The sequence below is a fragment of the Palaemon carinicauda genome, chromosome 5, assembly GCF_036898095.1.
Source record: "Palaemon carinicauda isolate YSFRI2023 chromosome 5, ASM3689809v2, whole genome shotgun sequence".
NCBI classification, from domain to species: Eukaryota; Metazoa; Arthropoda; class Malacostraca; order Decapoda; family Palaemonidae; genus Palaemon; species Palaemon carinicauda.
The window spans coordinates 113,865,884-113,888,499 of NC_090729.1; the positions used below are offsets into that span (position 1 = coordinate 113,865,884).

The 22,616-nt window shown below is 40.9% G+C and overlaps 1 protein-coding gene across 3 annotated transcripts in view; it reads right to left on the reverse strand.

Moving 5' to 3' along the window:
• Positions 1-204: 204 nt before the first annotated feature.
• LOC137641409 (phenoloxidase-activating factor 3-like) overlaps positions 205-22,616 on the reverse strand; it is a 152,005-nt gene continuing 129,593 nt past the window's right edge. For all 3 annotated transcript variants that reach the window (XM_068373937.1, XM_068373938.1, XM_068373936.1), the window contains exons 6-10: positions 6,504-6,603; positions 4,167-4,354; positions 2,062-2,175; positions 1,569-1,724; positions 205-426 (exon numbers count right to left, since the gene is read on the reverse strand). In XM_068373937.1, coding sequence (XP_068230038.1) covers positions 269-426; positions 1,569-1,724; positions 2,062-2,175; positions 4,167-4,354; positions 6,504-6,603 — 716 coding nt within the window. In that variant the 3' untranslated portion in view covers positions 205-268. The remainder of the gene's footprint in view (positions 427-1,568; positions 1,725-2,061; positions 2,176-4,166; positions 4,355-6,503; positions 6,604-22,616) is intronic.

Genomic DNA, 22,616 nt, shown 5'->3' on the forward strand with positions numbered 1-22,616 from the left:
GCAGCTGAGAAAAAAAAAAAAACATATAACTGCATGAAATTCTCAGCTTTAAGAGGATAGGATTTTGCAGCAGATTCACATATAACTCTGGGATTCCACGTGTGATTTCAAACTGGATTTAGGCGACTTTAAGGGTTGTGTTAGTGACAGACACTGGGAACAGTTTAAATGAGTACTTTCCACAATAGGATAGTAAATAATATGGGAGATATGAAGGTTATAATGATTGCTCTTCAGGACATGAAACAGAACGTAAGATTGAATATCATCAAGATTGCATGATGCTGTGTATCCAAGGGAGATAATAATGTACGCTTGTGTACAAGCCCTGGGTGCCTTCAGAACCGCACACGAGAGGACCTCGGCTGGTGATCCCCACGAGGAAATGCCTTATCCCCTTGTTGTCTGTCAGTGTGAGAGGGCCACCTGGAAAGGATATACAGTAGATAAGTATCATAAAATGACTTTTCTTTTACATACCTGTTTTGAAATGAAAAAGAAGTGATGCCCAAAATGTTCTGCATAGAAGTCAACCTTACCCTGAGTGAAAATTATATAAATACATAAGGTTCCCAGCTTATAAACTTAATTGGTTCCAAGAAGCTGTTTGCAAGTCAAATTTTGTTACATTTTGACCTAGGGTACGCCTAACCTGAGTCCCATGCCTATGACTTCCAGCTACAAAAATCAACAAATAATCGGGTTTCGTATGAAATAGATATCAGGTTACTACAAATGTTATTTTGTTTACTGTATTAAATGATATAATATTGTTTTATTAGAGTATTTCTTTATCTTATCTTTGTTATTTTTGGTTGGATTCGGGTTTGTATCTCTGAATGTTTTTAAGTTGAAGACCTTCTGTTAGTATATAAAACATCACCTGAAGTTTTTATGGTTTATACAGGAAATATTTATTTTGTTGGTGTTACTGTTCTTAAAATATTTTGTTTTTCCTTGTTTCCTTTCCTCACTGGGCTACTTTTCCCTGTTGGAGCCCTTGGGCTTATAGCATCTTGCTTTTCCAACTAGGGTTGGAGCTTAGCTAGTAATAATAAGAATAATAATAATAATAATCTAGAAAGATCATTCTGCGAAATATAACATGAATTTAGATTTCTATGCTTACGATAAAAAGTACTGTAATAGAAATATAATAGAATAGAGGCACTGTGTAATACTGTACTGAATTCTGATACAACACTAACAGATCTTTACATATTCAAGATTTCTCTTACATACTTATTGTCTAGGCTTGCAGTAAGGATCATACCTGCAATGAATGTCTTCTGGTTGAACAGGATGACGTAAGTCTCTTTTTATAGTTCATTTATGAAAGATCTATTTCAATGTTGTTACTGTTCTTAAACTGGGTTATTTTAATTTATTCATTATTACTCTTGTAGTTTTTACATTTCCTAATTTCCTTTACTCACAGGGTTATTCTTCCCTGTTAGAACCCTTAGGCTTATAGCATCCTGCTTTTCAAACTAGCTTAGCTAATAATAATAATAATAATAATACTCCTCAGTGATTAGAGACAATCTGTGTCAGTCTTATTGCCTTACCAGAGTCTCCTTTGCATGTGTCCCTGCCAAGGCCTCCTGCACAAATCGCCATATCCTGGTGTGGGTAACCTCTTTTGAGGGTTTGACAGAATGGGCTGTCTTGGATAGTGAGGTTCACTTCGTGAAGAATGTTAGGCCGCCGAACGATAGTTGGATCTAAAAGGAAACCCCCCATTTTTAAAGGTTCATGATCATATCAAAGACTTCATGATTGAATAGACTAAGGTTTGAACCAGCTCCATCACATCTTAAAAATGTTTGTTGACTAAAAAAGAATTGTGTTTGTCAAGAATTACATATTAAAGTACAGTCACATCAAGGAACGTTATGGAATTTCTTATGTTAATACCATTGATTTTCAACTTTAAGATAGTAATCAACAAAAACACTCGATTTTATTTACTGAATTTTTCAAGCGACATTGTTAACTTAATAAAATAACAGACTCTTCTCACACCGAATCGCTCTAAAAACTATAGAAAAGAATCCTTACCTCTGGCCGTGGTTCCCCATCCGGCAGCTAATGCAACTTTACTCTGAAAATCTTGCACAGAATATCCCATATTCACAACAGGGTTGTCTGGTAGGCAAATTGGATTCACGTAAACTGCAAGGGAGAACATCTGGTAACTGCAAAAGGTAATATATTCACAAGTAATGCTAACTCAGCAGTTTGTACCAATGTAATAGTGCCAGAGTCTTTGTACCATGGTCTTTTACTGTCTTGGGGCAGAGTTCTCTTGCTTGAGGGTACACTCGGGCACACTATTCTATCTTGTTTCTCTTCCTCTTGTTTTTTAAAGTTTTTATAGTTTATATATGAAAGATCTATTTCTGGGCGGGAGACCCGTGCCGCCCAGTGAAATGCTCCTTTAGTACCATTTCTAAGGTATATTACTCCTTTATTAGCAGTTATATACCTTAGAAATGGTGCTAAAGGAGCATTTCAGTGGGCGGTACGGGTCGGAGCCCAGAAATAATAATAATGTTCCTTCTATTAGCCTTACATATTTAACCTATATTCACTGATGGTTTTGAGTTGAATCTAAAAAGTGAATAAGACAGAGGAAGGCAAGAAATGTCAAATCATATTCATAAACAATTGTTTATGATATCATTTGGTAGATTTCATGACAAAGTGTCATACTTTTGACTGTAATATGATGCAGTCTTCATATAAAATTCATACTACCACGTGCGAAGTGGAAATTTATCTACGGATTTCTGAAAAAAACATGGAAGAATTCCTTATCAATATTCTCTTGAAAAAAAAAAAATCCTGGACAAAATTTCCTCTGGCACTAATTTGGAATAATATCAAGTGAAACAATTAGTTTACCAAAAAAGGGATTTTGACGAAGGAAAAATCTATTTCTGGGAAGAGGCCTGTGACGCCCGGTGAGAAAGGTCCTTCCTTATACCTTTCCTAATATAAATCTTCCAAATATACTAGAGAAAGATAAAAGCATGGAATGCAGAGGTTACAACCCTCGCGCGAACACCTTGTAGGTGTCGTGTATTAAACAAAGGCGTGTGTAAACCACTATTCACAGGTTGTCTTCCATTTAGATAATCCCTTCATCAATGGGGAGGGCCGTGACAGGCCCTAGATAACATGGTTGAACTCCCCAACGACACCTACCACGCGCGCCCTCTAGGCATAGGACACATTGACGTGAAGAAATTCAACTATTATAACGTCAAACGTTACTTCTAGTATCACAATATGCTTTTAAAAATACTCGGTTAAACATGAAATAAGAATAGTTCAATCTGGCACCCAGATTTCGTATAATACGATTTTATTAGGAACCAAAATCTTTCTAAAACACTTCAATTAGATAATAAGTTCTTTCACAAATCTTTTTCAGGTTACTTCCTTGAGTTCTAGAATAGAATTTTATTTGGGAGCCAAATTTAATGTGATGAGACCTGGATGGAAGAAAAAGATTACATTACAAAATTTAACTGTAGCTTTCTTAATTCTTCTTCGATAGGTTTTGGATTAAATTCAGATCAGATAAAACTTGAAAATTTGTTTTAATGAAATTCTTGTTTAATGGTATAACTTAAATCAACCTATTAATACCAATCCATAATAACAAATATAATGCAGAAATCACGGAAAAACTCAGGCCTAGTTCAATATGAACACCTATCGTTACTAAGGACCTATGATACCTGACTCAAATCTGCAATACCTTTGATGCCCTTTTTAAAACGAGCACCTGTCAGTACTCACCAAAGACCACTGGTGCTTAGTTCAGAAAGAACACCTTCCAATACTCAAAGCAAGATGTCTCATGCATGCTTCAAAACTAACTAATGTCAGCACTCACCAATGATCCCTGGTGCTCATAATGAACACATTCCAAAATTCACAGCAAGAGCTCTCATGTCTGTGTCAAAACATTCCAGTGTTCACAGCAAACCTTCTAATGCACGCTCCATTATCAAAACCTGTTAGCATTCACCAAAAACCACTGGGGCCTGATATTCATAGCAAGACTTCTCATGCTTGCTTCAAAACTAAACACTTGCCAGCACTCATCTAAAGACGATGGAGCCTGCTTTCAAGGATGGCCTGTAGGTACTCACTTGAGTCAATGTTGGCATCCCGGGACAGCCTCAAGAGGGCAATGTCATTGCACTCAGAACACTCAACCCCATAACTGGGATGCATAATGACCCTCTCAACCGGGATGTCCTGATGCGGAGGAGCGCAGCCATACTGATCACAGTCCCTGTCTAGGTTCAAGGTGTGCTCTCCAATCCTGGCAAATTCCCTGGAAACAAAAATTATAAGGTAACCGAGTTGTGCTCACACCCATGGGCAGTCATGATCTATATAAACATTCTGCTCAATCTCGGAATGGAAAGAGTTAATGATAAAAAGAGGAAAAGTGAGTGAGCACAATACTTTGAAAACCCATAGTTTTAGTAAACACCTGATGAACCTTTGATTTCCACATTTTGATTTTGGCTCTTTTGACCAGTCAATATGGTTGGTCTCATTCTTCTATCATTATTTTAATTGACTATTCAAAAGCAATTTACAGCTTATCATTTACTTTAGTAAAGAATACTTATCGGATCAGTTAACTAACGCTCAGCTATTTCAGGACTTGAATGAATACTATATTTTAGGGAACAGACCTTGAACGAAAAGAGTTTAACAGTTCGGAATGGTGTATAAATAGATGCACATAATAAACAGGGGTAACTATTAAAAAGATTTAAAGATTAATTTCACTTAGTCAAAGATAGTACTGACAACAATTCTTTCAAATATTCTCAAGCACAATTTTAATTTAGAGAGAGAGAGAGAGAGAGAGAGAGAGAGAGAGAGAGAGAGAGAGAGAGAGAGAGAGAGAGAGAGAGAGAGAGAGAGAGAGAGAGTATGGCACGTGACCAACCTTTTCGTCTCAGCCATATATTCTGCCATAGGATGAGGTCAAGTATCCTGTGGGAATTTGGAATTCCACATATTGTATCATATTTTTAAATGACCCCTATTTGAGGCTAACACTTCGCTCTGAAGGTAATTTAATTAATCGACACATTAAAATCGCTTCAGACATGAAGATACATATAAATGAACACTTGTGATGGAAAATGAACATAATACAAAAGAAAGCCAAGGATAGCGAGGGGGGTGTGCTCAGATTCAGTTACAGGAGTTTTGCAATACTCCGACAAAACTACTACAAACTCAAATGAACATCCGTAAAAGGAATGTTAAGTTATCGTACATCTTATGAAGATATATTAAATAAGTTATCGTGCATCTTATGAAGATATATTAAATGTTATCATACATCTTAGGAAGATATACTAAATAAGTTATCGTACATCTTACGAAGATATAATAAATAAGTTATTTTGTCGTACATCTTATAAAGATATAATAAATAAGTTATTTTATCGTACATCTTATGAAGATATAACAAATAAGTCATCGTACATCTTTGGAAGATATACTAAACAAGATATCATACATCTTATGAACATGTATTAAATAAATTATCGTACATCTTAGGAAGATATACTAAATAAGATATCATACATCTTAGGAAGATATACTGAATGAGTTATCGTACATCTTAGGAAGATACAATATACCAAATAAGTTATCGTACATCTTATGAAGATATATTAAATAAGTTATCATTCATATGAAGAAGATAAACTGAATAAGCTATTGTACTTCTCATTAGGTAATTTTCACTTTTTCACAAGAATCATCAGTAAAATCATCAAATGGAAATATTTCTCTTCCTTGTTAACGACACAATGACTAATGTGTATTTTGTGTATGGTAATACAAATATATAATATATATATATATATATATATATATATATATATATATATATATATATATATATATATATATATATATATATATATATATATATATATATATATACTATATATATATATATATATATATATATATATATATATATATATATATATATATATATATATATAAATATACAGTATATATATATATATATATATATATATATATATATATATATATATATATATATATATATATATATATATAGTGTATAATTCATAGACAAACTAAGAAATACTTCATCAATATTTCCAATACTGTGGTTAATTTGAATATATGGGTACGTATGTATATGCAAATAAAATCTGTCAATTTTTCCCATGAATTCAGCTGTGCATATATTTCCTTCAACACCTTGAAAATTGGTATCTAAGTCTATTTTTCAGAATTTTGTAAAGGAGTTGGTGACATTTTCATACAACAATAAGATGAAATTATAAATGATAATTCTGATACAGAAAGGACAACGTAGTTATTGACTTGTAACTATCGGAAATATATGGATTTTCTTTTATTGTTGATACCTTTTCATCGAATGAAGGACTTAAAACTTTGACATCTTTACTTACAGAATGACACCAAGCTCTTTCTTGAAGCAGTGAGCCGCAGTCAAAACAAACCGACTCGAAATGAGGGTCCCTCCGCAAAACCAGTTCCCTCGGGTACCAACTGTAAAAAGAAGAATAATTCTTATGAATACATATATGAATTAACAACTCTGCTCTTTCAGGCCTGAGAGACTATGTTCTCACGACCCATCACTTCTATTCTGAGATGGCGGTGTGACTATGTTCTCATGAACAATCACTTCCGAGATGTCAATACGATTATGTTCTCACAACCAATTGCTTCTCCGATTTTGTCAAGACTATGTCCTCAAGATCAATCACTTCTGAGATTTTGTTGTGACTATGTCCTCAAGATCAATCATTTCAGAGATTTTGTCATGACCATGTCCTCAAGATCAATCACTTCTGAGATTTTGTTGTGACTATGTCCTCAAGATCAATCACTTCTGAGATTTTGTTGTGACTATGTCCTCAAGATCAATCATTTCACAGATTTTGTCGTGACCATGTCCTCAAGATCAATCACTTCTGAGATTTTGTTGTGACTATGTCCTCAAGATCAATCATTTCACAGATTTTGTCGTGACCATGTCCTCAAGATCAATCACTTCTGAGATTTTGTTGTGACTATGTCCTCAAGATCAATCATTTCAGAGATTTTGTCGTGACCATGTCCTCAAGATCAATCACTTCTGAGATTTTGTTGTGACTATGTCCTCAAGATCAATCATTTCAGAGATTTTGTCGTGACCATGTCCTCAAGATCAATCACTTCTGAGATTTTGTCGTGACCAAGTCCTCAAGATCAATCACTACTGAGATTTTGTTGTGACTATGTCCTCAAGATCAATCATTTCAGAGATTTTGTCGTGACCATGTCCTCAAGATCAATCACTTCTGAAATTTTGTCGTGACTATGTCCTCAAGATCAATCACTTCTGAGATTTTGTCGTGACCATGTCCTCAAGGTCAATCACTTCTGAGATTTTGTTGTGACTATGTCCTCAAGATCAATCATTTCAGAGATTTTGTCGTGACCATGTCCTAAAGATCAATCACTTCAGAGATTTTGTTGTGACTATGTCCTCAAGATCAATCATTTCAGAGATTTTGTCGTGACCATGTCCTCAAGATCAATCACTTCTGAGATTTTGTTGTGACTATGTCCTCAAGATCAATCATTTCACAGATTTTGTCGTGACCATGTCCTCAAGATCAATCACTTCTGAGATTTTGTTGTGACTATGTCCTCAAGATCAATCATTTCACAGATTTTGTCGTGACCATGTCCTCAAGGTCAATCACTTCTGAGATTTTGTTGTGACTATGTCCTCAAGATCAATCACTTCTGAGATTTTGTCGTGACCATGTTATCAAGATCAATCACTTCTGAGATTTTGTTGTGACTATGTCCTCAAGATCAATCACTTCTGAGATTTTGTCGTGACCATGTCCTCAAGATCAATCACTTCGAGATTTTGTTGTAACTATGTCCTCAAGATCAATCACTTCTGAGATTTTGTTGTAACTATGTCCTCATGATCAATCACTTCTGAGATTTTGTCATGACCATGTCCTCAAGATCAATATCTTCTGAGATTTTGTCGTGACTATGTCCTCAAGATCAATCACTTCTGAGATTTTGTCGTGACTATGTCCTCAAGATCAATCACTTCTGAGATTTTGTTTTGACTATGTCCTCAAGATCAATCATTTCAGAGATTTTGTCGTAACCATGTCCTCAAGATCAATCACTTCTGAGATTTTGTCATGACTATGTCCTCAAGATCAATCACTTCTGAGATTTTGTCGTGACTATGTCCTATAGATCAATCACTTCTGAGATTTTGTTGTGACTATGTCCTCAAGATCAATCATTTCTGAGATTTTGTCGTGACCATGTCCTCAAGATCAATCACTTCTGAGATTTTGTCGTGACTATGTCCTCAATATCAATCACTTCTGAGATTTTGTCGTGACTATGTCCTCAAGATCAATCACTTCTGAGATTCTGTTGTGACTATGTCCTCAAGATCAATCATTTCAGAGATTTTGTCGTGACCATGTCCTCAATATCAATCACTTCTGAGATTTTGTTGTGACTATGTCCTCAAGATCAATCATTTCACAGATTTTGTCGTGACCATGTCCTCAAGATCAATCACTTCTGAGATTTTGTTGTGACTATGTCCTCAAGATCAATCATTTCAGAGATTTTGTCGTGACCATGTCCTCAAGATCAATCACTTCTGAGATTTTGTTGTGACTATGTCCTCAAGATCAATCACTTCTGAGATTTTGTCGTGACCATGTCCTCAAGATCAATATCTTCTGAGATTTTGTCGTGACTATGTTCTCAAGATCAATCACTTCTGAGATTTTGTTGTGACTGTGTCCTCATGATCAATCACTTCTGAGATTTTGTTGTGACTATGTCCTCATGATCAATCACTTCTGAGATTTTGTCGAGACCATCTCCTCAAGATCAATCACTTCTGAGATTTTGTCGTGACCATGTTAACAAGATCAATCACTTCTGAGATTTTGTTGTGACTATGTCCTCATGATCAATCACTTCTGAGATTTTGTCGTAACCATGTCCTCAAGATCAATCACTTCTGAGATTTTGTCGTGACAATGTCCACAAGATCAATCACTTCTGAGATTTTGTCGTGACTATGTCCTCAAGATCAATCACTTCTGAGATTTTGTCGTGACTGTGTCCTCATGATCAATCACTTCTGAGATTTTGTTGTGACTATGTCCTCAAGATCAATCACTTCTGAGATTTTGTTGTGACTATGGCCTCACGATCAATCACTTCTGAGATTTTGTTGTGACTATGTCCTCAAAATCAATCACTTCTGAGATTTTGTTGTGACTATGTCCTCAAGATCAATCACTTCTGAGATTTTGTTGTGACTATGTCCTCAAGACCAATCACTTTTGAGATTTTGTTGTGACTATGTCCTCATGATCAATCACTTCTGAGATTTTGTTGTGACTATATCCTCAAGATCAATCACTTCTGAGATTTTGTTGTGACTATGTCCTCAAGATCAATCACTTCTGAGATTTTGTTGTGACTATGTCCTCATGATCAATCACTTCTGAGATTTTGTTGTGACTATGTCCTCATGATCAATCACTTCTGAGATTTTGTTGTGACTATGTCCTCAAAATCAATCACTTCTGAGATTTTGTTGTGACTATGTCCTCATGATCAATCACTTCTGAGATTTTGTTGTGACTATGTCCTCATGATCAATCACTTCTGAGATTTTGTTGTGACTATGTCCTCAAGATCAATCACTTCTGAGATTTTGTTGTGACTATGTCCTCATGATCAATCACTTCTGAGATTTTGTTGTGACTATGTCCTCATGATCAATCACTTCTGAGATTTTGTTGTGACTATGTCCTCAAGATCAATCACTTCTGAGATTTTGTTGTGACTATGTCCTCATGATCAATCACTTCTGAGATTTTGTTGTGACTATGTCCTCATGATCAATCACTTCTGAGATTTTGTTGTGACTATGTCCTCAAAATCAATCACTTCTGAGATTTTGTTGTGACTATGTCCTCAAGATCAATCACTTCTGAGATTTTGTTGTGACTATGTCCTCATGATCAATCACTTCTGAGATTTTGTCGTGACTATGTCCTCATGATCAATCACTTCTGAGATTTTGTTGTGACTATGTCCTCAAGATCAATCACTTCTGAGATTTTGTTGTGACTATGTTCTCAAGATCAATCACTTCTGAGATTTTGTTGTGACTATGTCCTCATGATCAATCACTTCTGAGATTTTGTTGTGACTATGTCCTCTTGATCAATCACTTCTGAGATTTTGTTGTGACTATGTCCTCTTGATCAATCACTTCTGAGATTTTGTTGTGACTATGTCCTCAAGATCAATCACTTCTGATATTTTGTTGTGACTATGTCCTCAAGATCAATCACTTCTGAGATTTTGTCGTGACTATGTCCTCATGATCAATCACTTCTGAGATTTTGTTGTGACTATGTCCTCAAGATCAATCACTTCTGAGATTTTGTTGTGACTATGTCCTCATGATCAATCACTTCTAAGATTTTGTTGTGACTATGTCCTTATGATCAATCACTTCTGAGATTTTGTCGTGACCATGTCCTCAAGATCAATCACTTCTGAGATTTTGTCGTGACCATGTCCTCAAGATCAATCACTTCTGAGATTTTTTGTGACTATGTCCTCATGATCAATCACTTCTGAGATTTTGTCGTGACCATGTCCTCAAGATCAATCACATCTGAGATTTTGTCGTGACCATGTCCTCAAGATCAATCACTTCTGAGATTTTGTCGTGACCATGTCCTCAAGATCAATCACTTCTGAGATTTTGTCGTGACCATGTCCTCAAGATCAATCACTTCTGAGATTTTGTCGTGACCATGTCCTCAAGATCAATCACTTCTGAGATTTTGTCGTGACCATGTCCTCAAGATCAATCACTTCTGAGATTTTGTCGTGACTATGTCCTCAAGATCAATATCTTCTGAGATTTTGTCGTGACTATGTCCTCAAGATCAATCATTTCTGAGATTTTGTCGTGACCATGTCCTCAAGATCAATCACTTCTGAGATTTTGTCATGACTATGTCCTCAAGATCAATCACTTCTGAGATTTCGTCGTGACTATGTCCTCAAGATCTATATCTTCTGAGATTTTTTCATGACTATGTCCTCAAGATCAATCACTTCTGAGATTTTGTCGTGACTATGTCCTCATGATCAATCACTTCTAAGATTTTGTTGTAACTATGTCCTCATGATCAATCACTTCTGAGATTTTGTTGTGACTATGTCCTCATGATCAATCACTTCTGAGATTTTGTTGTGACTATGTCCTCAAGATCAATCACTTCTGAAATTTTGTTGTGACTATGTCCTCAAGATCAATCACTTCTGAGATTTTGTTGTGACTATGTCCTCATGATCAATCACTTCTGAGATTTTGTCGTGACTATGTCCTCATGATCAATCACTTCTGAGATTTTGTCGTGACTATGTCCTCATGATCAATCACTTCTGAGATTTTGTCGTGACTATGTCCTCATGATCAATCACTTCTGAGATTTTGTTGTAACTATGTCCTCAAGATCAATCACTTCTGAGATTTTGTCGTGACTATGTCCTCATGATCAATCACTTCTGAGATTTTGTTGTGACTATGTCCTCATGATCAATCACTTCTGAGATTTTGTTGTGACTATGTCCTCAAGATCAATCACTTCTGAGATTTTGTTGTGACTATGTCCTCAAGATCAATCACTTCTGAGAGTTTGTCATGACCATGTCCTCAAGATCAATCACTTCTGAGATTTTGTCGTGACTATGTCCTCAAGATCAATCACTTCTGAGATTTTGTTGTGACTATGTCCTCATGATTAATCACTTCTGAGATTTTGTCGTGACTATGTCCTCAAGATCAATCACTTCTGAGATTTTGTCGTGACTATGTCCTCAAGATCAATCACTTATGAGATTTTGTTGTGACTATGTCCTCAAGATCAATCACTTATGAGATTTTGTCGTGACTATGTCCTCATGATCAATCACCTCCGAGATTTTGTCGTGACTATGTCCTCAAGATCAATCACTTCGAGATTTTGTCGTGACCATGTCCTCAAGATCAATCACTTCTGAGATTTTGTCGTGACTATGTCCTCAAGATCAATCACTTCTGAGATTTTGTCGTGACTATGTCCTCAAGATCAATCACTTCTGAGATTTTGTTGTGACTATGTCCTCAAGATCAATCATTTCTGAGATTTTGTCGTGATCATGTCCTCAAGATCAATCACTTCTGAGATTTTGTCGTGACTATGTCCTAAAGATCAATCACTTCTGAGAGTTTGTCGTGACGATGTCCTCAAGATCAATCATATCAGAGATTTTGTCGTGACCATGTCCTCAAGATCAACCACTTCTGAGATTTTGTCATGACTATGTCCTCAAGATCAATCACTTCTGAGATTTTGTCGTGACTATGTCCTCAAGATCAATCACTTCTGAGATTTTGTTGTGACTATGTCCTCAAAATCAATTACTTCTGAAATTTTTGTCGTGACTATGTCCTCAAGATCAATCACTTCTGAGATTTTGTCGTGACCATGTCCCCAAGATCAATCACTTCTGAGATTTTGTCGTGACCATGTCCTCAAGATCAATCACTTCTGAGATTTTGTCGTGACTATGTCCTCAAGATCAATCACTTCTGAGATTTTGTCGTGACCATGTCCTCAAGATCAATCACTTCTGAGATTTTGTCGTGACTATGTCCTCAAGATCAATCACTTCTGAAATTTTTTTCGTGACTATGTCCTCAAGATCAATCACTTCTGAGATTTTGTCGTGACCATGTCCTCAATATCAATCACTTCTGAGATTTTGTCGTGACCATGTCCTCAAGATCAATAATTTCTGAGATTTTGTCGTGACCATGTCCTCAAGATCAATCATTTCTGAGATTTTGTCGTGACCATGTCCTAAAGATCAATCACTTCTGGGATTTTGTCGTGACCATGTCCTCAAGATCAATCACTTCTGAGATTTTGTCGTGACTATGTCCTCAAAATCAATTCTGAAATTTTTGTCGTGAGTGAGATTTTGTCGTGACTATGTCCTCAAAATCAATTCTGAAATTTTTGTCGTGACTATGTCCTCAAGATCAATTATTTCTGAGATTTTGTCGTGACCATGTCCTCAAGATCAATCACTTCTGAGATTTTGTCGTGACCATGTCCTCAAGATCAATCATTTCTGAGATTTTGTCGTGATCATGTCCTCAAGATCAATCATTTCTGAGATTTTGTCGTGACCATGTCCTCAAGATCAATCACTTCTGAGATTTTGTCGTGACCATGTCCTCAAGATCAATCACTTCTGAGATTTTGTCGTGACCATGTCCTCAAGATCAATCACTTCTGAGATTTTGTCGTGACTATGTCCTCAAAATCAATTACTTCTGAAATTTTTGTCGTGACTATGTCCTCAAGATCAATTACTTCTGAGATTTTGTCGTGACTATGTCCTCAAGATCAATCACTTCTGAGATTTTGTCGTGACTATGTCCTCAAGATCAATTACTTCTGAGATTATGTGGTAACTATGTTCTCACAAACAATCGCTTCTGAGATTTTGTTGTGACCATGTTCTCACAACCTATCATTTCTGAGATATATATAGTTTGTCACCGACCATCTTTGATCTTCTCTCATGTCTTCATATTGTATATATCCTCCGTTTGACATCTAATCTTATGAGAGTTCTGTTGGATGCTTTGAAAGTGCTTTAGAAGTCTAAACTGACAGAAATGTAAGGATTTTCATGAATGACATTTTCGTTCGCTTCCGTTTACGATCGATACTGGCCGCAGTGTTCTGAAACGTATGGGATGAAAGTTGCAACCAAATTAAGAGTAAAAATCAAGGCATATGCTGAATAAATGTGAAAAAAATATCTCTAAGTAGGAAGAGAGTAATTGCAAAAACAAGGGGTTCAAAACGGATTTTGAGCGAAGCGAAAAATCTATTTTTGGGTGAGATAGCCATGACGTCCTGATGGAAGGTTCCTTTGGTAGCTTCCTTGGGTATATTAAACTACAAGTATATTCCCAGAGAATTAAACCACAGGTTATCACAGAATTCTAACTTCTGGTGCGAGTATCCTAAAGGTTTCCCTTTAAGACATCGTATATCAACAGGGGACGTATGTATTAACACGCCACATAGCTATCTGCACCTCATATAGAGTTAACACTTTGATATGGAAAGGTGGAGAATAACTGGGGAGCCGTTCCACAGTTACACTCATCCGTGGCTACTTTTGGTACTCGAAACGTAAACAAACAGGCGCCATTGCTAAATGACGTCACGTCCGTCCTCATCCTGATGCCAGCTCCTTGCTAATCTCCATGATACAGCAGGACAAGGCGGGGCCTGAAAGGCTGGACTAGAATAAAAGGGAGGGTCCATCAGGACGTCATGGCTATCTCACCCAAAAATAGATTTTTCGCTTCGCTCAAAATCCGTTTTTTGGCCTCAAGCCATGATGTCCTGATGGAAGAGTACTAGAGAATCAATGTATCGTGGAAAATTTCCCCTTATTAGAGTAAGTGCCAAGGGCTTCAAATAGAGGTATGTAATGTGACCTCGGTAGAGGTTCCGTGGGGATCCAGCTTCCTGTCCCCCTGGCAGAGAAGTCCCAACGGATTATACCAAAATTCAAAGTGGTCATCGAAGGGCTACTCACCCTGTGGAGAGTTCGTGAAGGACTCGGAGACAAGACAGAATGGTCAATATTTGTGTAGGAATATTCTCAAGAGTAGACGAGTGATAGTTAATCACTATATTCCATGGGTTAGAGAACAATCTGGTCTCGAAGGTATGACGAAGGTAAGTATTCAAGTAGGAATATTACACAGCATGGGTGAGTATATAATACAGAAAATTTATATTATTCTTCTCATTTCAAAGGAAAGGGGTAAATGAAACTATGACAATCATGTATTTCATAATGGTAATAGTAGCGAAGAGAGATGCACAAGTAATAAAATAGACATTTTATTTCATAAATTGCAGGTTATAGTAATAATAAATGCAATAAAGGATGTAAAGTTAATTTACAATAATAAATAATGTACATAGGAAATAGAAGACTTCAATCTTGAATCTGAAAGAAATTTCAAATTTAGAAAACACAAGTTCCAGAGGAACGTCAGTCTTTATCAAAGAAAAAACACATCATACCCTAGGGCATGTGGCACTCATGTGAAGTCTATGACATTTCACCTTGGTAAGAACAGTCTATTAGAAACACTAAGTGTTCATGAAATCACTATGTATCACACAAGGGTCAACACAGGCACCCGTAGAGTTAAAGTCCCAAGTAACTCGCTGTTCTATGCAGAGTTAAACGGCAGGTTTCATAACACTACCAGCGGCTACCACGAAATGTTTGACTTCATGCACTTGCTTCGCGTAGTGCTTGAAGAAAACGCACGAAGATTTCCATTCTGTGAAGCTCTTGAGGCTTTCAAAATCCATACTCTGGAAGAAATTTAGAGAAGATGCGACTTTTCTAGGATCGTGACCTGTGGGTGTACTGTCAGGATCCGCTCTGTGAATGAAGTAGGTGATTTTCGCTCTTAGTTGTTTCAGTGACAGGTCGCTACCCGATGTTTCTCCTTTGAAGAGTTGACCTCCACCAAAGTCTGAAGTTCTTCGAAGATAGACCTTGAGATTCTCTACTGGACATAGAGAGACATCTTCCTTCAGGGGGCAGATTCTCCAGGGGCCCCATCTCTTGGTGGGTAATTCGTTTTTTGCGAGAAACGTCGGATCAGGGAAGAGGGTAAGTTCTCCTGTATCTGCAAACAGGATATGACCCTCGTCTCTTGATAATGCCACTATTTTGCTGACTCGGGCTCCCGAGGCGAGAGCAAAAAGGAAGATAACTTTTTGAGTCAGGTCCTTGAGAGGGCACAAATCGTTGTCCAAGTTAGAGGCAAAATGGAGCATCTTGTCCAGGGACCAGGAGATAGGTTTTGGTGGAGGTGCTGGGCGTAGTCTAGCACATGCCTTTGGTAGTTTATTGAAGATATCGCTGGACAGATCAATCTGAAGGCGTACAGTAGTGGTCTAGTCAAGGCCGATTTGCAGGTAGAAATCGTGTTGGCTACTAAGCCTTGTCCATGAAGGTGAATGAAGAAGGACATGTAAAAATCTATGGTGATTTCCGTAGGATTTTTTGCTTTGACAAACGAGACCCACTTTCTCCAGGATGAATCGTATTGCCGTCGTGTGGATTCGGTCTTGTATTCCTCGAGGAAGTCTAGACTTTTCTTCAAGATCCCAAACCTTTTCTTTGCGGCTAGGGAGAGAAAATCATGAGATGAAGGTCCCTGACTTTCAGTGATGAAGCGAAGACAGTCGACTTCTGTACTTGCTGAGAGAGAACTGACCCCGGGAGGGGAATCAGCGTGGGCTGCAGCTCCAGGACCAGGGGGTACCAATTGCTCCGGGGCCACTTGGGAGCCACTAGTGCCGCTGTCCCTTTGAAGGTTCTCAGTTTGGAGAGGACTTTCAGCAGAAGGTTGGGGGGAGGGAACAGGTATATCCTGGACCATCTGTTCCAATCCAGTGACATGGCATCCACTGCTTCTGCTTTGGGGTCTTCGTACGGGGCCACATAACAAGGAAGTTGATTGTTGTCGCTCGTTGCGAAGAGATCGATCTGAAGTTCCGGGACTTGGCGAGAGATGAAGGAGAATGATCTTGCGTCTAGAGACCATTCCGACTCTATTGGGTTTGTCCGTGATAGAGCGTCCGCCGTCACATTGCGGAATCCTTGTAGGTGAACTGCAGACAGGTGCCATTTCTTCTTTCCTGCCAGACGGAAGATTGGAAGAAGTACCTGATTTATCTGGGGCGATCTCGAGCCCTGACGATTGAGACATCTGACTACCACCGAGTTGTCCAGAGTCAGACGGATGTGGATCGAGGGAGGCAGAGAGAGTTTCTTCAGGGTGAGAAGGACCGCCATGGCCTCCAAGATGTTGATGTGAAACGTCTTGAATAGGGGAGACCATGTTCCTTGAACCTGTCGTTGGTGGGAGTGACCTCCCCAACCCTCCAGCGAAGCGTCCGTGTGGATGTTGAGTGACGGAGGTTGGTGTTGAAGAGGAATTGACCTTTTCAGGGCCTTTGCTTCCGACCACGGCTTTAAGAGTAACCGAAGTCTGTTTGGGAGCCGTCTCTTGAGGTCTCTTCGAGCGATGGATGCAGAACATCTCCAGACTCCCGCGGCATCCTTTAGCTGTGCGCGAAGCACTGGGTTTGTGACAGAGGCAAACTGTAGAGAGCCTAGAACTTGTTCCTGCTGTCGTCTTGAGATCCGTTTGGATTTCAGCAGTTTTTTGACAGACCCTGCTATTTCCTTCCTTTTCTTCTGCAGGATGGAAAGGCGGTGTGACTGAAGATCCCAATGGATTCCCAACCATTGAAACTTCTGAGCTGGAGAGAGGCGAGATTTCTCGGTGTTTATCTTGAATCCCAGGTGTTCTAGGAACTGGGTGACTTTGTTGCAGGATCGTACACAATCTTCGGGCGATGTCGCCCAGACCAGCCAGTCGTCTAGGTAAGCCATCACTTGGACGCCGCGAAGGCGGAGCTGTTGAACGATGGCGTCTGCCAGCTTGGTGAAGATCCGTGGGGCCACGTTGAGCCTGAAGGGCATGGCCCTGAAGGCGTAACTTTTCCTTTGGAGTCGAAATCCTAGGTAGGAGGAAGCGTGTTGGTTCATTGGAACGTGCCAGTAGGCATCCGCCAGGTCTATGGAGAACGTGTAGGACCCTTGAGGCAGGAGGGTCCTTATTTGTTGAAGAGTCAGCATCTTGAACTTGTTGTTCGCAATGAACTTGTTGAGGGGGGATAAGTCTAGAATGACTCTTAGTTTGTCGGAGTCCTTCTTGGGGACGCAAAATAGTCTCCCTTGGAACCTGGTTGACTTTACCCTCCTTATCACCTTCTTGTTCAAGAGTTCTAGGATGTACTCTTCCAGGAGGGAGGTTGACTGTTGGAAGAATTGCTGGAAGGCTGGGGGTTGTTGTGTCCAGCTCCAGCCTAGTCCCTTCTTGACGATGCTGTGTGCCCAGGGATCGAAGGTCCAACGATCCTGGAGTTGGCGGAGTCTTCCTCCCACCGGAAGCACTTCATTGCTTCTGGCTTCCTGAGGGTTTGCTACCTCGGCTGCTGGCTCCCCTTCCTCCTCTGGCTCTGGAGGGGCAGCGAGACACATCTCTGCCTGAACCTCTGTTTGAGCCTCTACCTTTGGGACGAAAGGTAGTGGTGTGCTGCTTAAATGCAGGGGTGAATACTGGTGACTGCGGGACCATCGGTTGGGTGACCAGCTGGAAGGTCTGTTGTGGCTGAGCTGCCACTTGGGGAGTAGCGGAACCCGGAAACTGCCGTCTCTGTTGACGTTGCTGGGGTTTGGGCTTCTGAGGTTTCCTCTTAGGTTGAGGGCCATCGTCCTGAGAGGATTTCCTTTTCTTCGACATGCCCCACTTATGGAGAAGGTTCCTGTTCTCCGTGGCGGCTTTGTCAGCGATCTCTTTCACTAAGGAGGATGGAAAGAGGTATTTACCCCAGATATTGGAGGAAATCAGCCTCCAGGGTTCGTGTTTCACAGTAGCGCTTGCGAACACGAATTCACGACAGGCTCTGCGAGCCCTAGTGAAGCTGTACAGGTCCTTCATTACGGTTGCCAAATGCGTTTTGGCTAGGACCATGTAGAAGTCTGGAATCCTAGTGTCTCCAGCCATGACTTCAAGCTGTACCTGGAGGGACATTGATGCGGCAAGCCTCTCCTTCGTATCTTGTTCCCTACGAAGGAGGTGATCGTTGAGTTTCGGGAGGTCCTCATTAAACTGACGACCGGCAACGTCAGGCTCTAACTTCCCCACTGTGAATGTTGACTGGACGTCTTTCCAGTGTCTATCATCAGGGGGAACAGTCAGGGAGAAGGGCCTGCACTCCTTCAGTACAGGGCAAGGTTTCCCTTCTTCCACTGCTTTCAATACCACAGTGAAGGCCTTTTCAATAAAGGGGAAGGTCGCATTGTTCAGTGTGACAAAGGTTGGGTGCTTTTTGCTAAGCGCCGGCATCTTGGAATTGGTGAAGCCCCTACTCTTCACCGTGTTGGCTAGCATAGCCTGGGCCTTCGAGAGATCAAACACAATTACCTCCTTCGGTTCGGTCTCTTCTTTAGAGGCGGGTTCGGACCTGAGCCGGACGTAACAGTCTGGATAAGCCTCAAAATTCGGGAAGAACTCCACTTCTTCCAACGCGATCGAGCCAACCTTCTCACTGATGAAGATCTTGCCCGTGGTGATCGGCATGTGCTCGGCATACCTCCATGGGTTAGTATCCGAGCAAGCAGGGAGGTCCTTAACCGAAATCCGTTTCGGTTGCTTAAAACTTCCTAGGTTAGACCTGAATAGCTCATGCGTCTCGCGAAGTTTCTTATCCATGAGGGCTTCAAGCATCTTGAAGACCTCCTGAGTGCCTGATGGGAGAGGATCCGGGGTGGCAGACGTCGAAGGAAGGGATTCCTCGGTCGGCGTAGGAGTTGGTGCAGGGGTAGGAGTGGGAGCGACCTCATGGTCCGAATCAGGGTATTCCACCTGATCTTCCTCATAGTCGAGCTCCTCGCCCATGAGGTTCCTCTCCGTTGCTTCCGAAACTTCCGACATACGTTCTGCGTTGTCGGAATCTAGACGGCACTCATGCACGGACTGGGCCATGACAATATCAGGTTCCACCACTATCTGGACGGTGGGAATCTGATCACTGGGGACCACTGAGTCTTTTGATGGCTTCGGAAATAGCAAGGCCCTCAAATCTTCGGTGGTGAGATACGGTCCGGTGGCGTTCTTCTGGAAGCCACGCACCCAATTGCGTAGCTTCTCCCGAGCGTTGTCCCTTGCCTCCGCTGAAGGAGGATCGTCGAACGCTTCGACCAGACGACTCTTGCAGACTGTACAGTGCTGCGGGTCCCAGAATTTCAGGTCGCCTTTCTTGGCGGCGCAGGGGGCGTGGCTCCGACAAGTCTTGTGCCCGTAGAAGTCCGGGCGTTTCACTCCGCAGAAGTTGCTTTCACACTTCATATACTACTCCTGTAAAAGAAAGAGATCATGAGTATATGGAAGGCATAAGAATGACTTACATTACTCTAAGATTAAATTTTAAGTAGTAAAAATTTTATCTAACATTAAATAATTCATAAATATTGTAATGTTTGAGGATAGGAGCGGGAAAGGAAGTAGATAGACACATACTTGTGAATCCCGCCCAGTCGGTTACCGTAACCTTATCATTAGGCAATATCATTTGTGACCGAGGGACACAAAACGGAAATCCACGTGGATCACCGTGGTGGGTAGAAGCTAAGTTTCTAGCAGAGATTGCCTGCGAGGTGTATCAGGGACTGAGACCACTCAGTTCCTTGGGGTAAAAGGGTAATAGGAGACCCCGTATAGATCTAGGTTCCGGCAACCGGCCGTGCTAAGACACACAGAGTATGCTGGAAAATTGTTATGTGCAAGAAGACAGCCCAGCCACCAATTAGATGGTAAGACAATACCTATATATAGAGGTGGCTAAGCCATCTGGCTGCAGTGTAGGACTATCGGCATGTTGTCGACAGGTAAGAGAAGGGGTGCATGTCCCTTGGCGCCTCCGGAGGGCCCCGCCAGGCCGACGGTACGCTGGAGGCCGCTCCAGCAGGGTGTAAGGCATCAAGACAGACACATTGAGTATCTAACCATAATACTAACTTGGCGACCACCGGCACAGCGGCGGAACGCCGGCGGGAGGCGGAGGCTCCGGCAGCCGAAGGCTGACGGCTTGGTGATCAGTTCATAATATAATTAAGTATATGGTAGTATACCCAGACCGCCGGCAATCAATGCCGGCAATCAATGCCGGCACGCCGGAAGCCGGCCCGAAGGTTGGGCAACCGAAACTAGGTAAGAGAGGGGTGTATCATTGGTTGTATGCCGACGGAAGGTGGCAGCCCCCGGCACACGGAAGGCTGACGACTTAGAGGAGGGAGGGTATCTTATGAAAGAGAGTCACCAAAGTGTAGGGCGGTATCGCCGGCAGTAGAGGCGGCAAGGGACCGGCACCAGGGTAGATGGAGAGACAGATAAGGAGGGATTGGAGGGGTAAGACCACATACCCCTCCGGCATCCCTCCGGAGAGAGTGTACACCTGATAGGAGTAGGTACACCTAGCATCCAATGGCAGGGGGCCGGCAGCCGGTCGGGTGCCAGGGTAACCCAAGGGAGGGTTAGAGTACACTCAAGAAGGGGAACCCCCTGCTGGACAAATCGCTGCCAGTGGCTACCCCCATAGGACGCTATGAAGGGTATGTGTACCAGAGCGGCCTGCTCAGCAGGACAGCAAGATAGCCGTATCACTCCACCCAAGGGAGGAGTTGTAGGATGTGTATAGGCAAGCCTATGTATAGGCTAGCCTACACCAAAGGGATAGGTGGGGAGGGAGAAGAAGAGGGGTCTTTCATAGAGGAGGCTCAGTACAAGAACGACCACCAAGGAAAGGGAGGACGCTCCCTAGCCTAGGGTAGGTAACCAGAATGAGAACGGTGCAAGAGTACCGTCTCAAACTATAAAAGTACTGAACTAGTCTCCCCCCCCCAAAGCCTAACCTAGATAAGGAGTCTTAATTCCCAGGCTAGGTAGGATGAAAGACACATCGCAAGTTGCAGGGGGGATGAGTAACCCAACCACAAGCAACTGAGGAAGGGCAGAGCCGTTCCTCTTTCTCGGTCGCAACCCTAAGGGGGATCATTCCCTTAGGGTAGACAGAGAAAGCGATAAATACTCTGATTGTGGACAAGATTCCCCTATATAGAAGGGGTAGTTTTGCCAAGCAGAGGGAATGCCCGTAGGCAGGGGATGTAGGGAGCATATAGGGTTCCTACATTTAGGTTAGGTTAAAAAGGAGCGCAACAAACCGGTCCCCTATATGGTCTCTGAAGGCGAAAACACTTACATCACAGTTAACAGTATGATAAATAATGCCACTATCTTCATAACTTAACCTAGGATCACTGGAATATATCATGCATGAACACAAGTGCTAGGTAATCTAGCCTAGGGGCTGAGCTAGCGATCTAGTATGGGGTCGAACGATGACCGGATATTAGAGCGTTAAAACACGATATATGAAGTTCCTAGCTATGAAGACTAAATAACTAACAATATCAATTAGTTAAGAGGCTGGAAAAAGCTGTTCTGGCTAGCTAAATAAGGCATGCAAGAGAACAGCGACACCATAAAATGGCGTGTCCGGTAGCAGCACAGCTCCGCCACAAAACACAAAATATTACGAAAAGTAGAAGTTACTTTACGGCGAGAGCTTATTTAAACAATACTGGGACCTGGTACTCAACTTTCCAGAAGAAGGCGAGGCTGAAGGTAAAGACATAACGGCGATGCAAGTCGATGAAAATCGTACAAGGGGAAATTCGTCTAGAGC